This window comes from Myiozetetes cayanensis, unplaced genomic scaffold, assembly GCF_022539395.1.
Source record: "Myiozetetes cayanensis isolate MyiCay16 unplaced genomic scaffold, myiCay2020 scf4, whole genome shotgun sequence".
Classification (NCBI taxonomy): Eukaryota; Metazoa; Chordata; class Aves; order Passeriformes; family Tyrannidae; genus Myiozetetes; species Myiozetetes cayanensis.
This window is the reverse complement of record NW_026087631.1, coordinates 55837527-55854865: the sequence shown is the minus strand read 5'-3', so window position 1 is coordinate 55854865 and position 17339 is coordinate 55837527. Positions and strand designations below refer to the sequence as shown.

The following is a 17339-nucleotide window of genomic DNA, read 5'->3' as shown; positions in this document are numbered from 1 at the left end:
TGCAACATGTTTTGTGAGCTACTACATACTTCTAATCCTTTATTTTTCTTGCTTTATGGCTCTGTAAGTGCAGCAACAGAATAAAATAGGTAGAAACTTAATAAACTATTTTGCTTAATGGTAATGCAATCATATAAAAATACACCGAACCTGACTGGCATTATTCCCTGGGATGCTATGAGTTTAAAAATAGTTCAAATGTTGACTCAAAACTAGTATTTTTAACAATTATTTTAGCTGAATGTATTTCTCATCCTTTGAAGTCATTCATTATATCTGTACCATATGAGAACAAAACTGTCCAGGAAGACATATTCCAATCATCCACTTAAAGACCTGGACTAAGTGATTCCTGTCAGTCCCTTACAACTCAGAATATTCTCTGAAATCACCCCACAGAACTCCTCGAGAAACAATGTGTAAGTATCCATTTTACTGTGCTGCTGCAGCTTTCTGTATTAGAGAGTTCTTCCCACTTCCTCTATGCTGTTGTCCATGCAACTTGGCAAGATGGAATGGCAAATGGCAGAGGTAAGCAGAAGCTTGGCTTCAGCTCCACGTGCCTGGTGAAACAGATCCTTTCTGTATTGTTCTATCCTTAGTACACATGGGCCATGGCAAAATATTTTAATCCTCCTGCTGTCAGACTGAAAGCTGATAATCTAGCCCTGAGGTTTCAAAGATCAAAGAGAAAGAGATACTGAAAAGACTGAAGGGAGAGAACGTGGACTCCCAGTAATTGCATGAAATTTGGCCTTCCTATCCTCCATATCTACATATAATTTTTACTCACAATCATCTTGTGTTTGTTCATAAATTTATACTTATTGTTAAAATCAAACCATGAAATAGAAACTGTTCATTTCCCATCATCCCCTGCATTGCTTAAGTAAATAAGAATAGTTCAGACCTCAGTAATTAGTCTGTCAAAACACAATTTGCATGGAGCAAGCTACAATACTGACCTAATTCAACTTTTACCCTAGAAATGTCATGGTTTCTGAAAAATAACTCAAAATCAATGCATGGTCTCCAAAATTGAAAACTCCAAAACACCTCTGTCCTCTTACAGTTGAGAAACTGAAATTAATTTCATAGCTAACTGAATTCATAGCACATTCATTTCAATTTACAGCAAACAAGTATTCTTATGTTAATCACAAAATTAACAGTTACTCATCACAACAGACAAAACATACTAACTACATCTGATTTTCACTGACAAGATTTCAAGTGGGTTTCTAGTCCCCAGATTTAAAACATGCAAAAGTAGGAAAAATCCAGGCCTGATTATCTGGCTTGCCCAGCAATGGTCCTCATGGCTCACTCCAGTTAACCTGCAGCAATTGTTTCTAAATTTTCTCCTTAAATTAGGACCTGAGTTTACTATCCCCCCTCATTGGTACTAGAGTACTTTTGATGAGATAGTGCTTCCTCTACTGACAGAAACCAGCTGAAGATGGTTTGATGGGAAAGTGTGCAGAACTAAACAGAGTGACCATACCGTCAGGAAGAGTTGGCCCTTGCTGTACCAATCCAGGAGAAAAAGAGGCTCCCGTGGCAGAACAGGAAAGGTACTGCTGCACAGTCCTGATAGATGGAACTTCTGTCTTCCCAGGGCCATTCTGCAAAGGCACTTAATGCAAGTTGTCTTCTCTGCCTGCATTCCTTCAGCTAATATTAACATTCAGCAGAGTGCTAGTGATTAAGCTTCCAAAGTCCTGCTCACCAACGATCACTTCATAAGGAGCACGACTGATGCAATTACAGCTAACACCTTCAATTTAGAAAAGCTGGCCATACCAGCAAATAACATAACACAGCTGCAAACAGTGAATATATCTACAAACATCACTAAAGTGGAAGTGGAGAAATAAATTGTGGAAACTCTCTGAAACAACCACTGACCTCAACAGATTGCCAAATGTGTTTTTCTTTCAGGAGCTAACAGCATACGCTAGTTGATGCAAATTTTTAGAAACACAAAATTAGTCTTCATATGTTCCAAGAGAATCTGAATTAAGAGGAGAGGGGTAGCTAATTTGCCACAGTCAAATTTTCATCTAAACAGGAACAGCAATTTGTGCAGTGCATTAGCATTTGAAAGAGAAGACTTGATTCCCAGGAGAGCAATTCTGAGTTTGAATTGGTATAAATTCAAATTTTCTGGTGAAATCACCAGATTATCAGAATACTTACTGTAATTCAACACATTTAACCTTGAATCACAGAATTCAGAGTTTATAAATACTTTGAATTTATGTATGTTATCCTTAAAATATTACTGAATCTTCTCTTACAAAATGAATATATACTTTCACAAAAGGAAGCTGAAGACAAATTGGATCATGCATTCCTGAAAAAAATAAAAACATCTTACTTTCCATCCAGTTGCATTTCCTTTCAGCAAAGTATTAATAACACAAATACATGCACATTTTTAATTGACAGAAGCAGAATTGCCCAGAAAATCCAAACACTTTGCAGAATGTGGCTTAAGATGTCCAGGGTGGTATTGGGCATCACAATAAGGTGCGGTACAGAGAACACTGAGGAAGCCTTAATTTGAGATACAATAGACTCTTATGGGACAAAACTCAGTAATAAGAAGCTGAAGTTGCCAAGGACACCAGGACATCTGATTTGCTATGAAGAACTGCTTCTATAGTGCAGCAGAAAATCCTTGCTTATGCTTACATTATAAACAGATGAGACTGAGTCCTACACTGCTGCCTCGTATCCTGCCCACTTGTATATTGGCTCCCAGTAAATCAGTTACAGTCAGACGACTAAAGAGAGCAGCTCATATGCTGCTCCTGCCCCTTCCTCAGGATATAACACCCTCATGAAGGAAAATGCTTCCTCTTCCAACACTTTCCCCCCTGCCCCCCAGCAAGTCTATAAATAATCTGCTTCCGAAACGCACAACACTTAGCATAAATTAATAAATCCAAAAATCCTACAATTCCTGGATTAGCTCAGAAAAGAGATGGGAGATGAAATATCACTCCTACTCCATTCCAAGCAGACTCACCTCATCTCAGTGGTTCAGCTCCAAGGATTTCACTGTGTTCCCTGAAGCTTCATTGCACCTGCACTCATTGTGGTCCCAGACAAGAACACACACTCTCTTGCAAACAAAAGAAGCTTTGTATAATATTTCTGTCTCTCACCTCCCTCACTGCAAAGTCAGACATTTCACCATAAACTGCAAAGTAATGAATTATCTTCCATTTTGTTTCTCCAGCTGAGCTCTGAGAGCATTACCTTGAACTCATCTAAAACCATTATTGATAAGGATCCATAAAGTGTTACATCATAAAGCAGAAAGGATATTATACAAGGAAATGGTGTCAGGATAATACTTATATTTGAGGCCTATAATCTATTGTATATTAATTTTTTATGCTTATCTACTACGTTGCCTGTCTTTCTGCTGTAATAGGAAAAAAAAAAGCAAGAGCCACAGAAAAATCATTCCCGTTCTCCATGATGGAGTACAGTGAAAGTAACTCAATTAAATCAATATAGTTGTAGTACTGTACAAGTTTTAGATTAGAATCAGAATATTGCATCTTCAGGAGTTAAACAGTGAAATAAACCCCTCCACTATGCAGCCTTAAAACTTAGTCTTTGCTTTTGAAATAGTTTGATTTTAATTTAATAAGACCACAGTTTTAAAAACAGGAATTCACTGAGTTAGTATTCAGAAGATGCTGAGCAACAATTATGAGCACATAAAAAGAATAGCATTCTGTGTTCCAGCACTTGTAAATCTAGTGCAAAAGTTCAGTTACAAAAATGCATTAAAATAAATTTCTCTGTTCACATGAACTCTTCACGTGAATTCTTCAAAACATATATACATATATTTAACTTATTGGAGTATTTCACAGAAGAAGAATGAAAAACTCTACACAATTTATACAAATCCACCAAACCAGTAAAAGAATCCTAAGATTTTCTCCTCAGAGACATGTCGTGAAGCTCTCAAACTTGCATTCCAGATTTTTTTTAGAATTGCCCGTCAATGATCACACCATACAAATTACTGAGTAGTAAGTTCAACTACACAGAAGGCAATTTTCTAATGCTGAAAAAAATAATTGTACCAGCCCAACATGACTAGCATATTATTCAGCTAATGTTGTCCCAGCAAAGAATTTTTTTTAGAAGTTGCTAAACCTGTGATAATTCATTACGTCTTTTTTCCCACATCACACAGCCAGTTCTGAGGACTTTTTGACCAAGTTTATGCTAAATACAATCTATCCTCTTGTTACCTTCAGAAATGCATTACTTTTCCATTTCACATTCTCAAAAACTGCTGGTGATCATGTGTGGAGGTCATTCAAAATATACCGGTTTCCCAGAAAGAGTGCAAATTCAACAGTTCTAATTTCCTTAGCATTTTGCATGCCATTACAAAAAAACTGAACAATAAGTTTTTATTGTATGTCAGAAGTCTAATGGATAATTCATAGATAAAAGGAGGCAGATAAGCACTACTATTTAAAACTTTTATTTGAACAGGTAGACAAGCAGAAATGAGTTGTCAGAAGAGATAAAGAGAGAAGACATATCGAAGAGAAACCACCGGAAAAAAATGCTGGAAACTAGTCAGAAGTTTAGCCATTTATAATGCCAGACAAGGTTGACAGATGAAAAGTTATACATGTCTATTTTGTAGGACAGGTTTTCAAAAGAACACAGCATCTTTTGGAAATTACTAGGGCTAGAATCAGAAGTTCTATTTTTTATATATAGGTGGACATTAATGGACTGTCGAGACTTATGTACTAGTCCAGTATTTCCAAATGTCCATTGTTCAAGTTTTTCAAAAGCAGTAGCAAACATATTAATATATACAGAAATTGAGAAGCTGACAGAATGTCACATCTGCAGACATATACTTCTTGCACCAGTAAAAGTCAGTAGTCACAGACGAAATCATCAGGGAGTTCTTATAAAGAAGTAAGATTTTGTTCTTGAAGCTACATTCTAAGAACTGACACTCACAGCCCTTAAGAGTGAACTACCTTTTCTAAGCTGCACGTGCAGAAAGTCCCACCTAGCTAACAGAACATTATGGTTTTCTACTAACATTCCCTTTAGCTAGATTGGAGGAAATAAGTTTTAAAGAACTGTTCAGCTAAATCCCATTTGTTCTGCATCTCAAAGGAGGATGAAGTAAATCCATTCTGATTCTCATTTGTCTAATTACATGATTCTTGGAAAAGTGTGCCTGACTCCTTCACCTGTAATTTACCCAGTTAGTTCACCTCGTCTTGGGCAACTAGTAAGATTATAAATGTCTATGCATCTTCAAACCCCTGCCAGATATCTAGGCCAGGAAGGATCATTCAAAATCTCAGTAAGTCCACAATCATCAAGAAAGACAGGATAATTGGCATCTCTATACACACAGTATGTATACCCAGTAGAGTGCGGGTCTTGAGATGTCAGAAAAAGTATTTCATAACTTCGTAGGGGTATAAAGTAAGAACTTATTGCCTAAGTCAGAGGTGGAGGATTGCATAGAAGACTCCGGCTGAAAAGTGCTGTGGGTTATTGGTTTGGGGTTTTTTAATAACAGCTTCTCAAACTGCATTGCTATCATACTGGCAAGTAAACCCTGTTGCTTTTTTTTACAAAGAAAGCAGTGGATAACAATTTTGGATGTTGTGAAATTTAGGTACACACTGTAAGAAATTGTAGCCTTTGTGATAATTTCAGTGAAGTACTTTGGTTGTCACAGTTCTCAATAGCTCTGTTCCTCATTCGCCTGACAGTGGCAAGTTTAAAGTGTTGACATATACAGAAGGACAGAGCTTAACCTCCTCATTTTCTCTTCACACTGAAGGCTCTCTTGGGTCCACTGCTGGAAGAAGATACTCAAAAAAGTGTCACCAACATTCTGTTAAGGATTACAGGTATCATTGCTAGTATGTTAAAAAATTCACTTGGTGTTGGTTTTTTCATGCTTGAATTTTTATCAAAGAGAAGGTGGCACTCACTTAAAAAAACTGGTAGACAAAAAAAAATCAAGGAAGATGTTGGATGGAGTGACGTGACACACCAAAAATGAACTGAAATTTTCTCTGAACAGATAGCTTTAGTTGGAACTTGGGAAAAAAGGAGAGTTTTGAAAAAGAAGCAGACAGCTCAGGAGGACTACAAGAATGTCATGAGATTATTGAGAAGAAAATCAGAAGGGATAAAGGCCAACTAGAACCTAATCTGTGTACTGATAAAAAAGACAATAAAAGTGTTTGTATAAACACATGCACAACAAAAAGAGGGCTAAGGAGAACCTCCATCCTTAATCACATGCTAGAGTGACAAGGTATGAAGAAAGCGTTGAGGTACTTAAGGCCTTCTTTGTCTCAGTCTTTAATAGCAAGAACAGTTGTTCTGTGAGAATCCAGCACTCTGAGCTGGAAGACAAAGATGGGAAGCAGAATGAAGCCCCCATAATACACAGGGAAATGATCCCTGACATGTGACACCACTCAGATACACACAAGTCTGTGGTCCGGATGGGATCAGTCAAAGAGTACTGAGGAAGCTGGTGGAAGAGCTTGACGAGACAGTTTTCATCACTTACCAGAAGTCCTGGCAGACTGGGGGGATCCCAGCTGAGCAGAGGTTGAAAAATGTTACATCCATTTACAAGATGGGTCAGGAGGATCCAAGGAACTACAGGTTTGTCAGCCTAATCTCAGTGCCAGGAAAGGCCATGGAGCATCACATAGCACATACAGGAAGACCCAGGGGGATCAGAGCCAGCCAGCAGGGTTTGTGAAAGACAAGTCCTGCTTTAGCAACTTCATCTCCTTCTATGACAGGGTGATACATTTAGTGGATGAGGGAGAGGCTGTGGATGTTGTCTGCCTGTACTTTAGTTAAGCCTTTGACAGTGTTTCACACAACATCACCCTGGAGAAATTGTCTTCCCATGGCTTGGACGGGTGCACTGGTCACTGGGTAAAAAAACAGCTGCATGGTTGGGCCCAAAGAGTGGTGGTGAATGGAGTTACATCCAGCTGGCAGCCAGACATCAGTGATATTCAGTTCTGTTTATTAACAATGACCTGGACAAGGGGATCAAGAGCACCCTCAGTCAGTGTGCAGAAGACACCAGGTTGGAAATGTTCATCTTCTGGAGGGTAGGAAGGCTCTGCAGAGGGATCTGGACAGACTGGATTGATGGACCAAGGCCAAAGGGATGGGGTTCAACAATGACAAGTGCTGGGTCTTGCCCTTGGGTCACAACCCCAGGCAGCGTCATAAACTGAGGGAAGGCCAATAGCATCCTGGTTTGTATCAAAAATAGTGTGGCCAGCAGTACTAGGGCAGGGATCACTCCCCTATACTTGGCACTAGTGAAGATGCACTTTGAATCCTGTGTTCAGTTTTGAGTCCCTCATTACAGGAAAGATATTGAAGAGCTGGAGAAAGTCCAGAGAAGGGCAACAAAGCTGATGAAGAGCCTGGAGCACAACAAGCAGCTAAGAAGCATCTGAGGGATTTGAGGTTTTTTAGCCTGGAAAAAAGGAGGTTCAGGGGAGATGTTATTGCTTTCTAGAACTATCTGAAAGGAGTAGCAAGGTGGTGTCAGTTCTTTCTCTCAGGTAACAAGGGGCAAGATGAGAGAAAATGGCCTCAAGTTGCACTAGGGGAGGTTCAGATTAGATATTAGGGACAATTTCTTCATTAAAAGGGTTATCAAGCACTGGAACAAGCTGCCCAAGGAAGTGGTTCAGTCAACAACCCTGGCTGTACTTAAAAGGTATGCAGAGGTGGCCTTTACGGACATAGTTTAGTGGTGGTCTTGGTAGTGTTAGGTTAATGGTAGGACTCCATGACTTTAAAGGTATTTTCTTACCTAAATGATTCTGTGAAAAATAATTCTTATTCCTGCTTTTGGCAGCTGCAGTCTGAATGTCTTAATCCAAACTAATATATACCTCCTTCAAGATGTTTTTTGGATATTATCAGGACCTCAGAAAATTACTATAATATGATTCTGCAAAAAACCCTCATGAACTCCTGAATACAGGATCAATTGTCCCTCCAAACACATCTTACATCCTCAACATTTAAGATGCTCTTGCTTTTAAGGAATATTTACAGGATCATTCCATAAGCTACAATACCACTTATGATGTTATTCAATTTATAGACTTTAATAAGTGAAGTCCATTTTGGGTTGTGGACATGACTACCCACAGACCAGCTTTATCTTTTCAATGGATAACCCCTACATTTATACACTTATTAGTAAACTAAAACACAATGTGGTTATGTCATGGAAGCAGGAGTAATTACACTAATTTTTGTCACCTAGTTTGCTTGATAACCACAAGGTAAAATCATATTAAAGAATTCTGTGTAAACTGCTCACTGAAGGACCAGGGCACTTAGTGGAGCAAGTGGCCTGGAAGGATGTTTACCACTTCAGGAGACCTGTGCTCAGCATTCCTGTGATCAGAACTCTCTACAGACTCAAAGCATGCTTCACCCTGCAATTATATTTTTCTTCCTTGTGATCAATATAATTTGATGGTATCTTTCTGCCTCCACCCAGGTATACTGCAAAGTCTCTCTTGTTGTGCTGTGATTTTAATAATATGGGAATAACTTCATCCACAATTCTAGCTTACATATATATGTATATATATTTTAATTATACCTGCTGTTAAGGCATATTCACCACCACAATATATATGGAAACAAATACAACTCCTTGCTATGTTCCCAGAATATTAATTTCTAGCAAACTGCTAACATATGCCAGTGGAGAGATGTTCATCAGGTACCAACAGGAGGAAAAAAGGAAAAAAAAAAAAAAAAAAAGAACTGTGGGACACCCTCCCGAAATGAGCAGGCCAAAGCAAAGAACTGAAAAATTTCCTGATGCATAATCTGTGTACTGACCTCTGTCCTGCTGGACAGAGCAGTACTCGTCTTGAACTAATCTAGGGGCTCTGTGACAAATTATGGAACATTAATACTTCAAGAAGTGGCCAATGGCACACACAGAGGCTGTCTGCTGGTAGCAGTTACTCAGGACTGCAGCATATGCACTCTCTACTTGTGTGCATGCATCGTTAAACTGTCATTAAACTTGTCATCTCACCTCCTTTAAGATATAACGCACTATCCCCCTCACTGCAGTCTTTCCATGAATTACAAGAGGAAGTTGTCCTGCTGTTGCTTCCAGAAAAAAAATGTTATCCATATACTTCTTTGCACCCTCTTATACCTGCTGGGTTGAAGGAAAACTGACTGGCTAGCACATCAAAAAGCCAACTCATGGGTTTAAACCCTGTATTGAGGAGTGATTAGTTTAAGAAATTCTGACTAGCAATCAGGTAGGGCACCCAAGCAATAAGTAAGGTTGCAATAAAAAAATCTAAATATCTATGCCTATAGCTAACACTTACACTTAAAAACCTCCTACATGATATATTTAGCAAATGTTAACACAAACGAAGAGAAACACATATGAGAAGACAACAATGTATACCCTGCTTTGGTTGCTATTGAATGCAAGCAGAGTTTCATGAAGCTTCGAGACAGAACTTTGCCTGCTCCCTATTTTCCCCCTTAAAAATAAATCACTGTGTCTGGACATTGGAATTCTGGTCTATTGTAAGCTGAGCTGAAATTATGTAGTAGATTCAGCACATACTGGAAAAGCAGAAAGCTCCTGCTATCTTTGTGAGCTAGTTGAAAAGTGAAAACAGATTAGAAAATAAGTTCTTCAATAGGCAGCAACATTGCTTTCACACCAGATTTGATGAATAAGTCCTCCCAGCGGCACTAACACCTGATACACACATTGCATGGATTAGTAAGTTTCAGTCTGGAAAGAAGAAAAAACATTTTTTTTCCCTTCCAGTAACTGCTGCAGGTATATTATCTAATGAAAACACAACAAGATTTCTCTAAGGAATGTGAAATTTGTTTGGTGTTTCCATCAAACAATTATACGTTGTTCATCCACTATCTGAGAAGCACTGAGGCATATCCAGGCCTGATTACATTTATTCTTAGCTTCAGATCAGACTCCCCCACTAGGGTAGCAAGCAGTTTCTCATCTCTGCCTCACCAGATACTTGATGGTAAGGATTCACAAAAGAGGAGTTTCTAATAACAATACAGCCACATTTACTTAATATCTTGATCATCTTAAATCAGAATGTCTTTGATCACTAATGGAGCCTTTTGGAGTGTTGTGAATTAAAGGATAAATTTTCAAAGACATGTAAGAGAGATTTACTGACTGACTTCTATTCAGACCAGTGGGAGGTAAACAGCTCAATCCTTATACACTGTTATGAAATGCACCCTTTCAAATACCATATTTTCAAAAGGGTCAGACTTTTCAATAACTAAGAAGCCTCTAAGAACAACAGCATCATTTCCACGGACGTATCTGTCAGTTAATGCTGAAAACATGCAGGAAAACATCAGGCCTTCAGAAAACAGAACAGCCCAGAGACTTTCACAGGAGAAAAATACAGAGGAATTGTGCCCCTTGAGCTGCAGAGCATGCATTCTTTGTCACCGCTGAGTATGCCAGACTCTTCTCCTTTACCTACAGAACAGGACACAGGGCTAAGCAAAAAGTGGTCTTGCTACAAACAGCACTTTTGCATACCAGTGTTCCCTGGAGGCTCTAACTTCTAGAGATTATTACCACGAGATACATGAAAAAAACACCAGCTTAGCCCAAAAAAGACTCAGAGGATCATGAAGGTAAACAAGGATTAGAGTCATATCATGAGAAAGATGTCAAAGGGCACCCAGTAAACACCACAAAGCTTAGCATCCAATGGATTCATTGCAAACACAAAGGGAAACAGAATCTTTCAACTGTCTGCAAATTTTGTTTATATGTACCAAATGCACGATGTGGCCCTTAGTTATAAGAAACATTGCAGTTTATGTAAATGCATAAGGGAAATCAAAATCTCAGTTGCTTTTTGAAAACGTAATAAACGACACTACACATAGATAAACTATTATCTTCTCCCTGATGATTTTTACCATGAATAATGTAATCTCACAAACTAAACATCAGAAGGTGTAAACAAGTTGTTGGAACATATTCTTGAGAGGTATTCTTCACATTAGAGCAATTTTCTATTCTGCAAGGAATTTTTACAAGTTATCTCTTAGTGACAGAGAAGGATATATGGAATTCCCTCCCTCATATCTTTTATTAAATACATATTTCTTATTTAATTAAAAGATTTTATAAGATTGCTTTTGATTCATTTGGTCAAATGGCAAAGACTAATTACAACAAGCAAGGTTTGGAAGCCCATTAGAAAATAATCATTCTCAGAAGTTAAAGTACTAAACATGAACTGAATATTAGAATGTCATTTCCTCAAGGTCAAAAGAAGTCATTAAAGAGGTTTCAAATCTCTAATTTAAAAAAGAACAATGAAAATCATGAAAAAAAAAAAAACAACAACCGAACAAACAAAACAGAACTAATAGGTATCTCAGAAAGTACTTACTATAATGTCTTCAGGAAAAGTATCCAGACTGAAAGAGCCATCATCAAACATGATTTCATAGAAAAGCTGAGATGTCACTCCTATGACTCTGCAACTATAGTATCGCGTATTTCTATGTTTTGCGATGACTGTCTGCCCAACTGTAATGGTCTTCTCAGATGCTTTACCTCTCTTGAAAAAAGAAGGAATTCAAAACAGAAGGTAAATTTAAAATACCAAATTATTCATCAGAAATTTAACAGGGTCAAAATAGGATTGGTAACAGTTCACCACTCATAAAAACTTCAAATGCAAACCCATTTAATTCAGTCAAGTTCACCCTAAAATTTTTCACATAAAAAGTTTCTCCATTTGGTGAGAAAATAAGTGACATTTGAAGAATACCAAATCACAGCATATTTTTGCCACTGATACCTTCTAACTATTCTGAATTAGATCAATAATACAAAATTAGCAATATTTGTAAAATTTATTTGTATAATAATTTGTAGAAATTTCTTGAAGACATAGATGTGATGAACCTAGAGTATGGTCTTGAATTTTTGTTTTAATTGATGGGATTTTGAGGTACTGGATTCCAGTATGATTCTACATAATAGCTTAATAGTTTGCTGAATGGGATGCAATAACTAAATGCATATCCAGTTCTTGCCAGAGCTTTCTACAGTAGTGTATCAGAGAAACTTCTTAATCCATACAGTGTAGAATTTTTGCTTTAAAGCTTCAAGCAGCACTGAGCACTCTTCATCATGTATATACATAGTATATCAGTAATAATATTTTTTTTTCACTTCCCAATTGTAATTCCCCCTGGGGCTAGTTATATCAATCAGAAGACTAGCAGGGTTGTTAAACTATGCAAAAAGTCTACATCAATAACTGCTTGATGGATTCTATAAATATAAAAAGGACGGAACCTTGCAGGTGAGCAATTTCTCAACAAGCTCAGATTATGCAGACAACTGTTACACCTCAGCTCCCAACTACTGTATCCCCATGAACCTTCCACTTTAAAAGCAACCTTCTTTACCAGGAAAAATAAAATCATTATCTTCTCATCTTAATAACACACACTTCTTCCTTTTGATCTTGACTGTCTATTTAATATCTTACAAAGGTTCATTTGTTTATGCAGAAGTGAGCTATTGTGAGTTTGGCTATACCTGATCAATTGAGCTTTTCTACTAATGTAAGATGCTACTACAAAGAGCATATGCACTGGCATATATAAGCATAAAATATTTCCTAGTAGATATGTTTATATAAACTGCATGAAAATGCTTTTATACACTATATACACTAAAATTATTACCAAATTTCCTGGTATTGCTTTTCAAACCTTCAAACGCAGTGGATTCATCAGCCAGTATAAGAGTTTCAAAATTGTCTTATGAAAATTTGGAAAATGCTACTAGCAGTAGGACTTTTATCACTAGTATCAAAGAGAATCAAGGACAGCATTACCTCTTGTTAAATTCTAAGTATTAGCAGTATGGTCAGTGCTTCAGGGGAAGAGGAAAAACCCACCCTGAACTGGAAGACTTCCATTTTTGCAATGATTGTCATCACTATCAGGCCTCTTTCCTGGACTTATTTATGGGATTTAGACTTTTTAAACCTCTCTGCTCCTGCAAACTAAGGGCATATGAAGTATAAATATTCTGTACCATTTCTACAAGCAGTGCACTAAATCACTGTGTCAGAGCTCTGCCTGTCATACGCATTTGGAGGATTTAGTTGAGGTCACCTCAAATAGTAAAACCCAATGATGTTCCAACAGCATTACCAAGTTTACCCACAAATAATGTTCTGAGCATACTCATAAATTATTTAACCTTTACATGTATAATAAAATTATTTCCTCCTCATTTTACCTGTCTCTAGTCAGACTAAGTAGAAGAATCAACTACATAAACAGTAGTTGACTGGTATTATTACAAGAGTGATAAAATATCAATTAGTATGTTTTACTCAATCTTGAAATATATGTAAACATATATGTACACTACCTTTCAATTCTTGACCTTAGCCTACTCAGCCACTGGGGGCAGGGGAATGTAAACTGAATGTAAACTGAAGACTATTCATTGATTTATTTATATGAGATAATAGAAAAGTATTATATTATAGCAAACCAAGGAGAGATATAGTTCTATTAAAAGGCTTAAATCTTCTCTGAAAGAAGATGGAGGGTAAACTATAATATTTTAAGAGACAATACAGATTCCTTTAATGATAAAATTTTCAGAGGAGAAATGCCATTTTTCATTTAAAAAATAGTAAAACCCAGAAATGCATTCTAGCTCAAGGAGAAGATTATTTCTTAGTATGTTATCTTGGTAGGATTGTTGATTTATTTCTCAGAGAAAAATATTCACAAGCACACTCTGTAATTGATTGCATGTCCCAGAAAACATTTCCTGACGGAAAATCTTAAGAATTTATTGATGTTAAGGATGTCATTTTTGATCAGAAAGGACAGTTGTTATGTAAGGGAGTCTATCAGATTAAAGAAACAGCTGTGGTAGTTACCAGATTATTGAGAAAGCTGTGGTTTTAAAAGTATGATTTTCTTTAATGGTATGAAAGCCAAGGATCAGCTAAGATAGTGGCAGAAATACAGAAAACAACCAGATACAAAGAAAAAAAGCTAATCTCTCCTTCTGTGTGCAAACATCAAAAAGATAAGAGGCAAAATTTCTTTCTCCTTCATTTTCTGTATGGTAGTACATAAATCCCTCGTTAAATATATAAACTATGTGTATACGAATTCATATAACCTATCATGAAATAAGTATCTGACGTATATCTAAATATCTAGAAAGTTTTTCAGGAGGGAATCCTCAAAGGTCTGAGACTTATAGGAGCATAACTCTCTTGTCATCCTTTACTCCTTGGAACTCTAATTTAGGCACAGAAACTATGCATACCATTTCAAAAATAAGCCAGCTTGTGATTTTTGAATAACACACCCTTCTGAAGGCATGACTTAGACTCTCTGAAATGTTCAAGGGCTCGCAGTAGTTAGCAGACAGTGGCAAACAATGCGTTACTCAGGTATTTCACCAGGAGAAGGATCTACAGCTTCCCTTTGACAGCACCCCTTCATTCCATGTGTGCTAGAGAGATTAAGAGCTGGCCAGTAATAGTAGAAGATAATTTTAAATAGCTCCAAAAGCAGCCACAGAAGGGTTTTGGCACCTCCTGTCTTTGCCTTTCTAAAGATTGTTAGTCTTTCAGTGTAACTGAGGCTGTCTAGATAGCCTCTTCTGTTCAACATTTCCAAATGAAACATCAGCTCTCAGTACGCCTTTGTCTCCAGTTAGCTTTCGCTGATCCTCAGTGCTGTCTTTGCTGATATTATGAATCCTTTGGGGGGCTTTTTTGGGTGGCTTTGGGGTATTTTTTGGGTTGTTTTTTTTCCCTGCTAGAATAGTTGCATACTTCTTTTTCTCATTTTCTTGTGTATGAAAGAGTTCTTTTGATCAAAACAAATCCATGCTTTTAAGCAAGGAAGCTAAAAAACAGCAAAAAAAAAGTTCATTAGAAGATACATCGCTATACCTAATGGTGAAGAGCAATGTAATTTCTGCTTGAAGGAATAGCTAATAGCTAAGTAAAACATAACAAGAAAATCAATGGTGAAAAAACTTCCAAAGGCTTAAAAATGTGATTAGATTAATTATTCAAAAGACAGAGTATAAAACCAAGCATATAATAACATATGGCAACCTCCTCTGTCTCAGGAGTAATTTAAGAATTTTACAGAAAAAGATTCTTTAATAAACTATTTGACCTTTAGAAGTTTTGGCCCAACTGAAAACACAAAAGCATAATTTTTCTTTCTCTTCTGCAAACCTGATTTTTATTTGAACCTGGGGAAAAAAGGTAATAATACTGATTTTTTTTCAAAAAGGTTGGTGCCGAGTTTTAGAGAGAATATATTAGTCTCATTCCAAGCTACTATGAATGTCCTTCACACAAGCTCTTAAACAGCAGCCATATAAAATCCTCTTTCCTCATAGTTGGTGGTTTTTTCCTTTGACACTACTTAATACAGGTCAAGAAAATCACTAAGAAAACATGTAATTAATGGGACTGATGCAACTCCCACCATCTAGAATATAAAGATTTGTCCCAAACAAATATTAGAACACATTTGGGAAGAACAGATCTATTTTTACTGGCCATGATTTTAATCCAGTAATTTTGAACTAATAATAATGTTTAAAAAAACCCCAAGGAAATATCTTATGTTGCCTGTACAGATAGAGGTTTAAGTTTGTTTGTTTGTTTTTCAAACTAAACTCATTTTCTTAAAAAATGTTTGAAGAAACTAAAACTATATAAAATGTACTGGTTTAACATGGTCATTCATTCTGGAAAACAAAAATATTCAAAAAATTTAACAGTTCGATGGAAATTTAAAATAGGCATATATAATATATCTCCCTTTGAAGAACCACCTGCAGATTGAACATTCAGGACAGATTACTCTAGTTGGGAGGCTTTACATTTTACTACACTCAAAATGCAATCTTACTCTTCAGTAGTCTTGTCATTAAGACAAGATTCACGAACAAGCACTAGAAAGACTAACAGATATTATAGAGACATTACCTGGGTTTATGTCTGTCACTTCTAAGGGATAAAGGAGAAATAAAATTGCAATTTAACTAACTTATCAAGCTCCTTCCTTAATAAGATCGTGTTAAGACCTTCTAGTTTGCTAGAAAACAAACGAACAAAAAAGAGTTCTCTCTTAACTGAGATAGTAACCATGTATTTAAATAAAAGACATTAAACTAATTCTTCATGTGTCTCATCTAAAATTAAAAGTTCCTCCCCAGCACAGGATAGAAATAAAAAGGCTGTCATAACATGAATTTTCATGGCATGCCAGTGTTACTTTGCCAGATGATAGAATACTTGTAATTGGGTATTTTCAAAAGATTGTTTGGCTGCAGAACAAAGATCTTACATATACACCATATCCATTATCTCACAGGATCTGTGCGTATTTGCAAGATATTATGATCTTGGTATTTATAATACACTTCATGTTAACAAAACAAGAGAACTCGGGGATGTGTTCTGGCTGTCAAAATAATATATTCAACAAGGACTTTAATGCAAAAACCTGTTAGGCATACCAGGTATCATTTCTCCCAGGTAACAGGGTAAGAAAAAATTCTCAAGATGTAATAAATTGCTATGCATGGAAATATGACAGCCAGAACTATTATAATACATAGTGTGGATCCTTTCTTCCGTTTTCTCTGGAAATATACTTTATATTTGAAATTCCACTTTTTAACAAGTAACAAAACACATTCCTTACCACATTGTGGTTGCTTTTGTGCCTGAAACACGTCATGTAGACAACAAATGGCCAGTCATCGGGTCGCATCAGCACTCCTGCAGCATGGGCACAGGTAACATGGAAGGATGCTGGGCAGCGTCCATATGAACACTGAATGCAGGCACCAGAGATTTTCTTAACTCTCTGTCTGCAGAAGATACATTTCTGTAGAAGCAAAATAAACGGAGTATTTACTGTACTACTCCAACTGTATTCACTTCTGCAAGTAAACTCAACGACTAAAAAGTTATTTGTGATTTACTGACTACATTTTATACCTTGCAGTATGCACAGTGAAACAACAAGCATTTATGAATTACAAGGTAACTTAGCAATATGATAATTAATACACAGCACTTTTGCCTTTTTGCATAAATGTGAAGTGTTCCAGTCCTATAGCGATAAAACTGATAGATAGCTATTTAAAATTTTAAATTCCA

General features: G+C 36.7%; 1 protein-coding gene across 3 annotated transcripts in view; it reads right to left on the bottom strand.

Moving 5' to 3' along the window:
• The window catches only part of KDM4C (lysine demethylase 4C), a 260992-nt gene that overhangs the window by 15364 nt on the left and 228289 nt on the right, over nucleotides 1-17339 (bottom strand). For all 3 annotated transcript variants that reach the window (XM_050328708.1, XM_050328710.1, XM_050328709.1), the window contains 2 exons: nucleotides 16879-17064; nucleotides 11538-11708 (listed from right to left, as the gene is read on the bottom strand). In XM_050328708.1, coding sequence (XP_050184665.1) covers nucleotides 11538-11708; nucleotides 16879-17064 — 357 coding nt within the window. The remainder of the gene's footprint in view (nucleotides 1-11537; nucleotides 11709-16878; nucleotides 17065-17339) is intronic.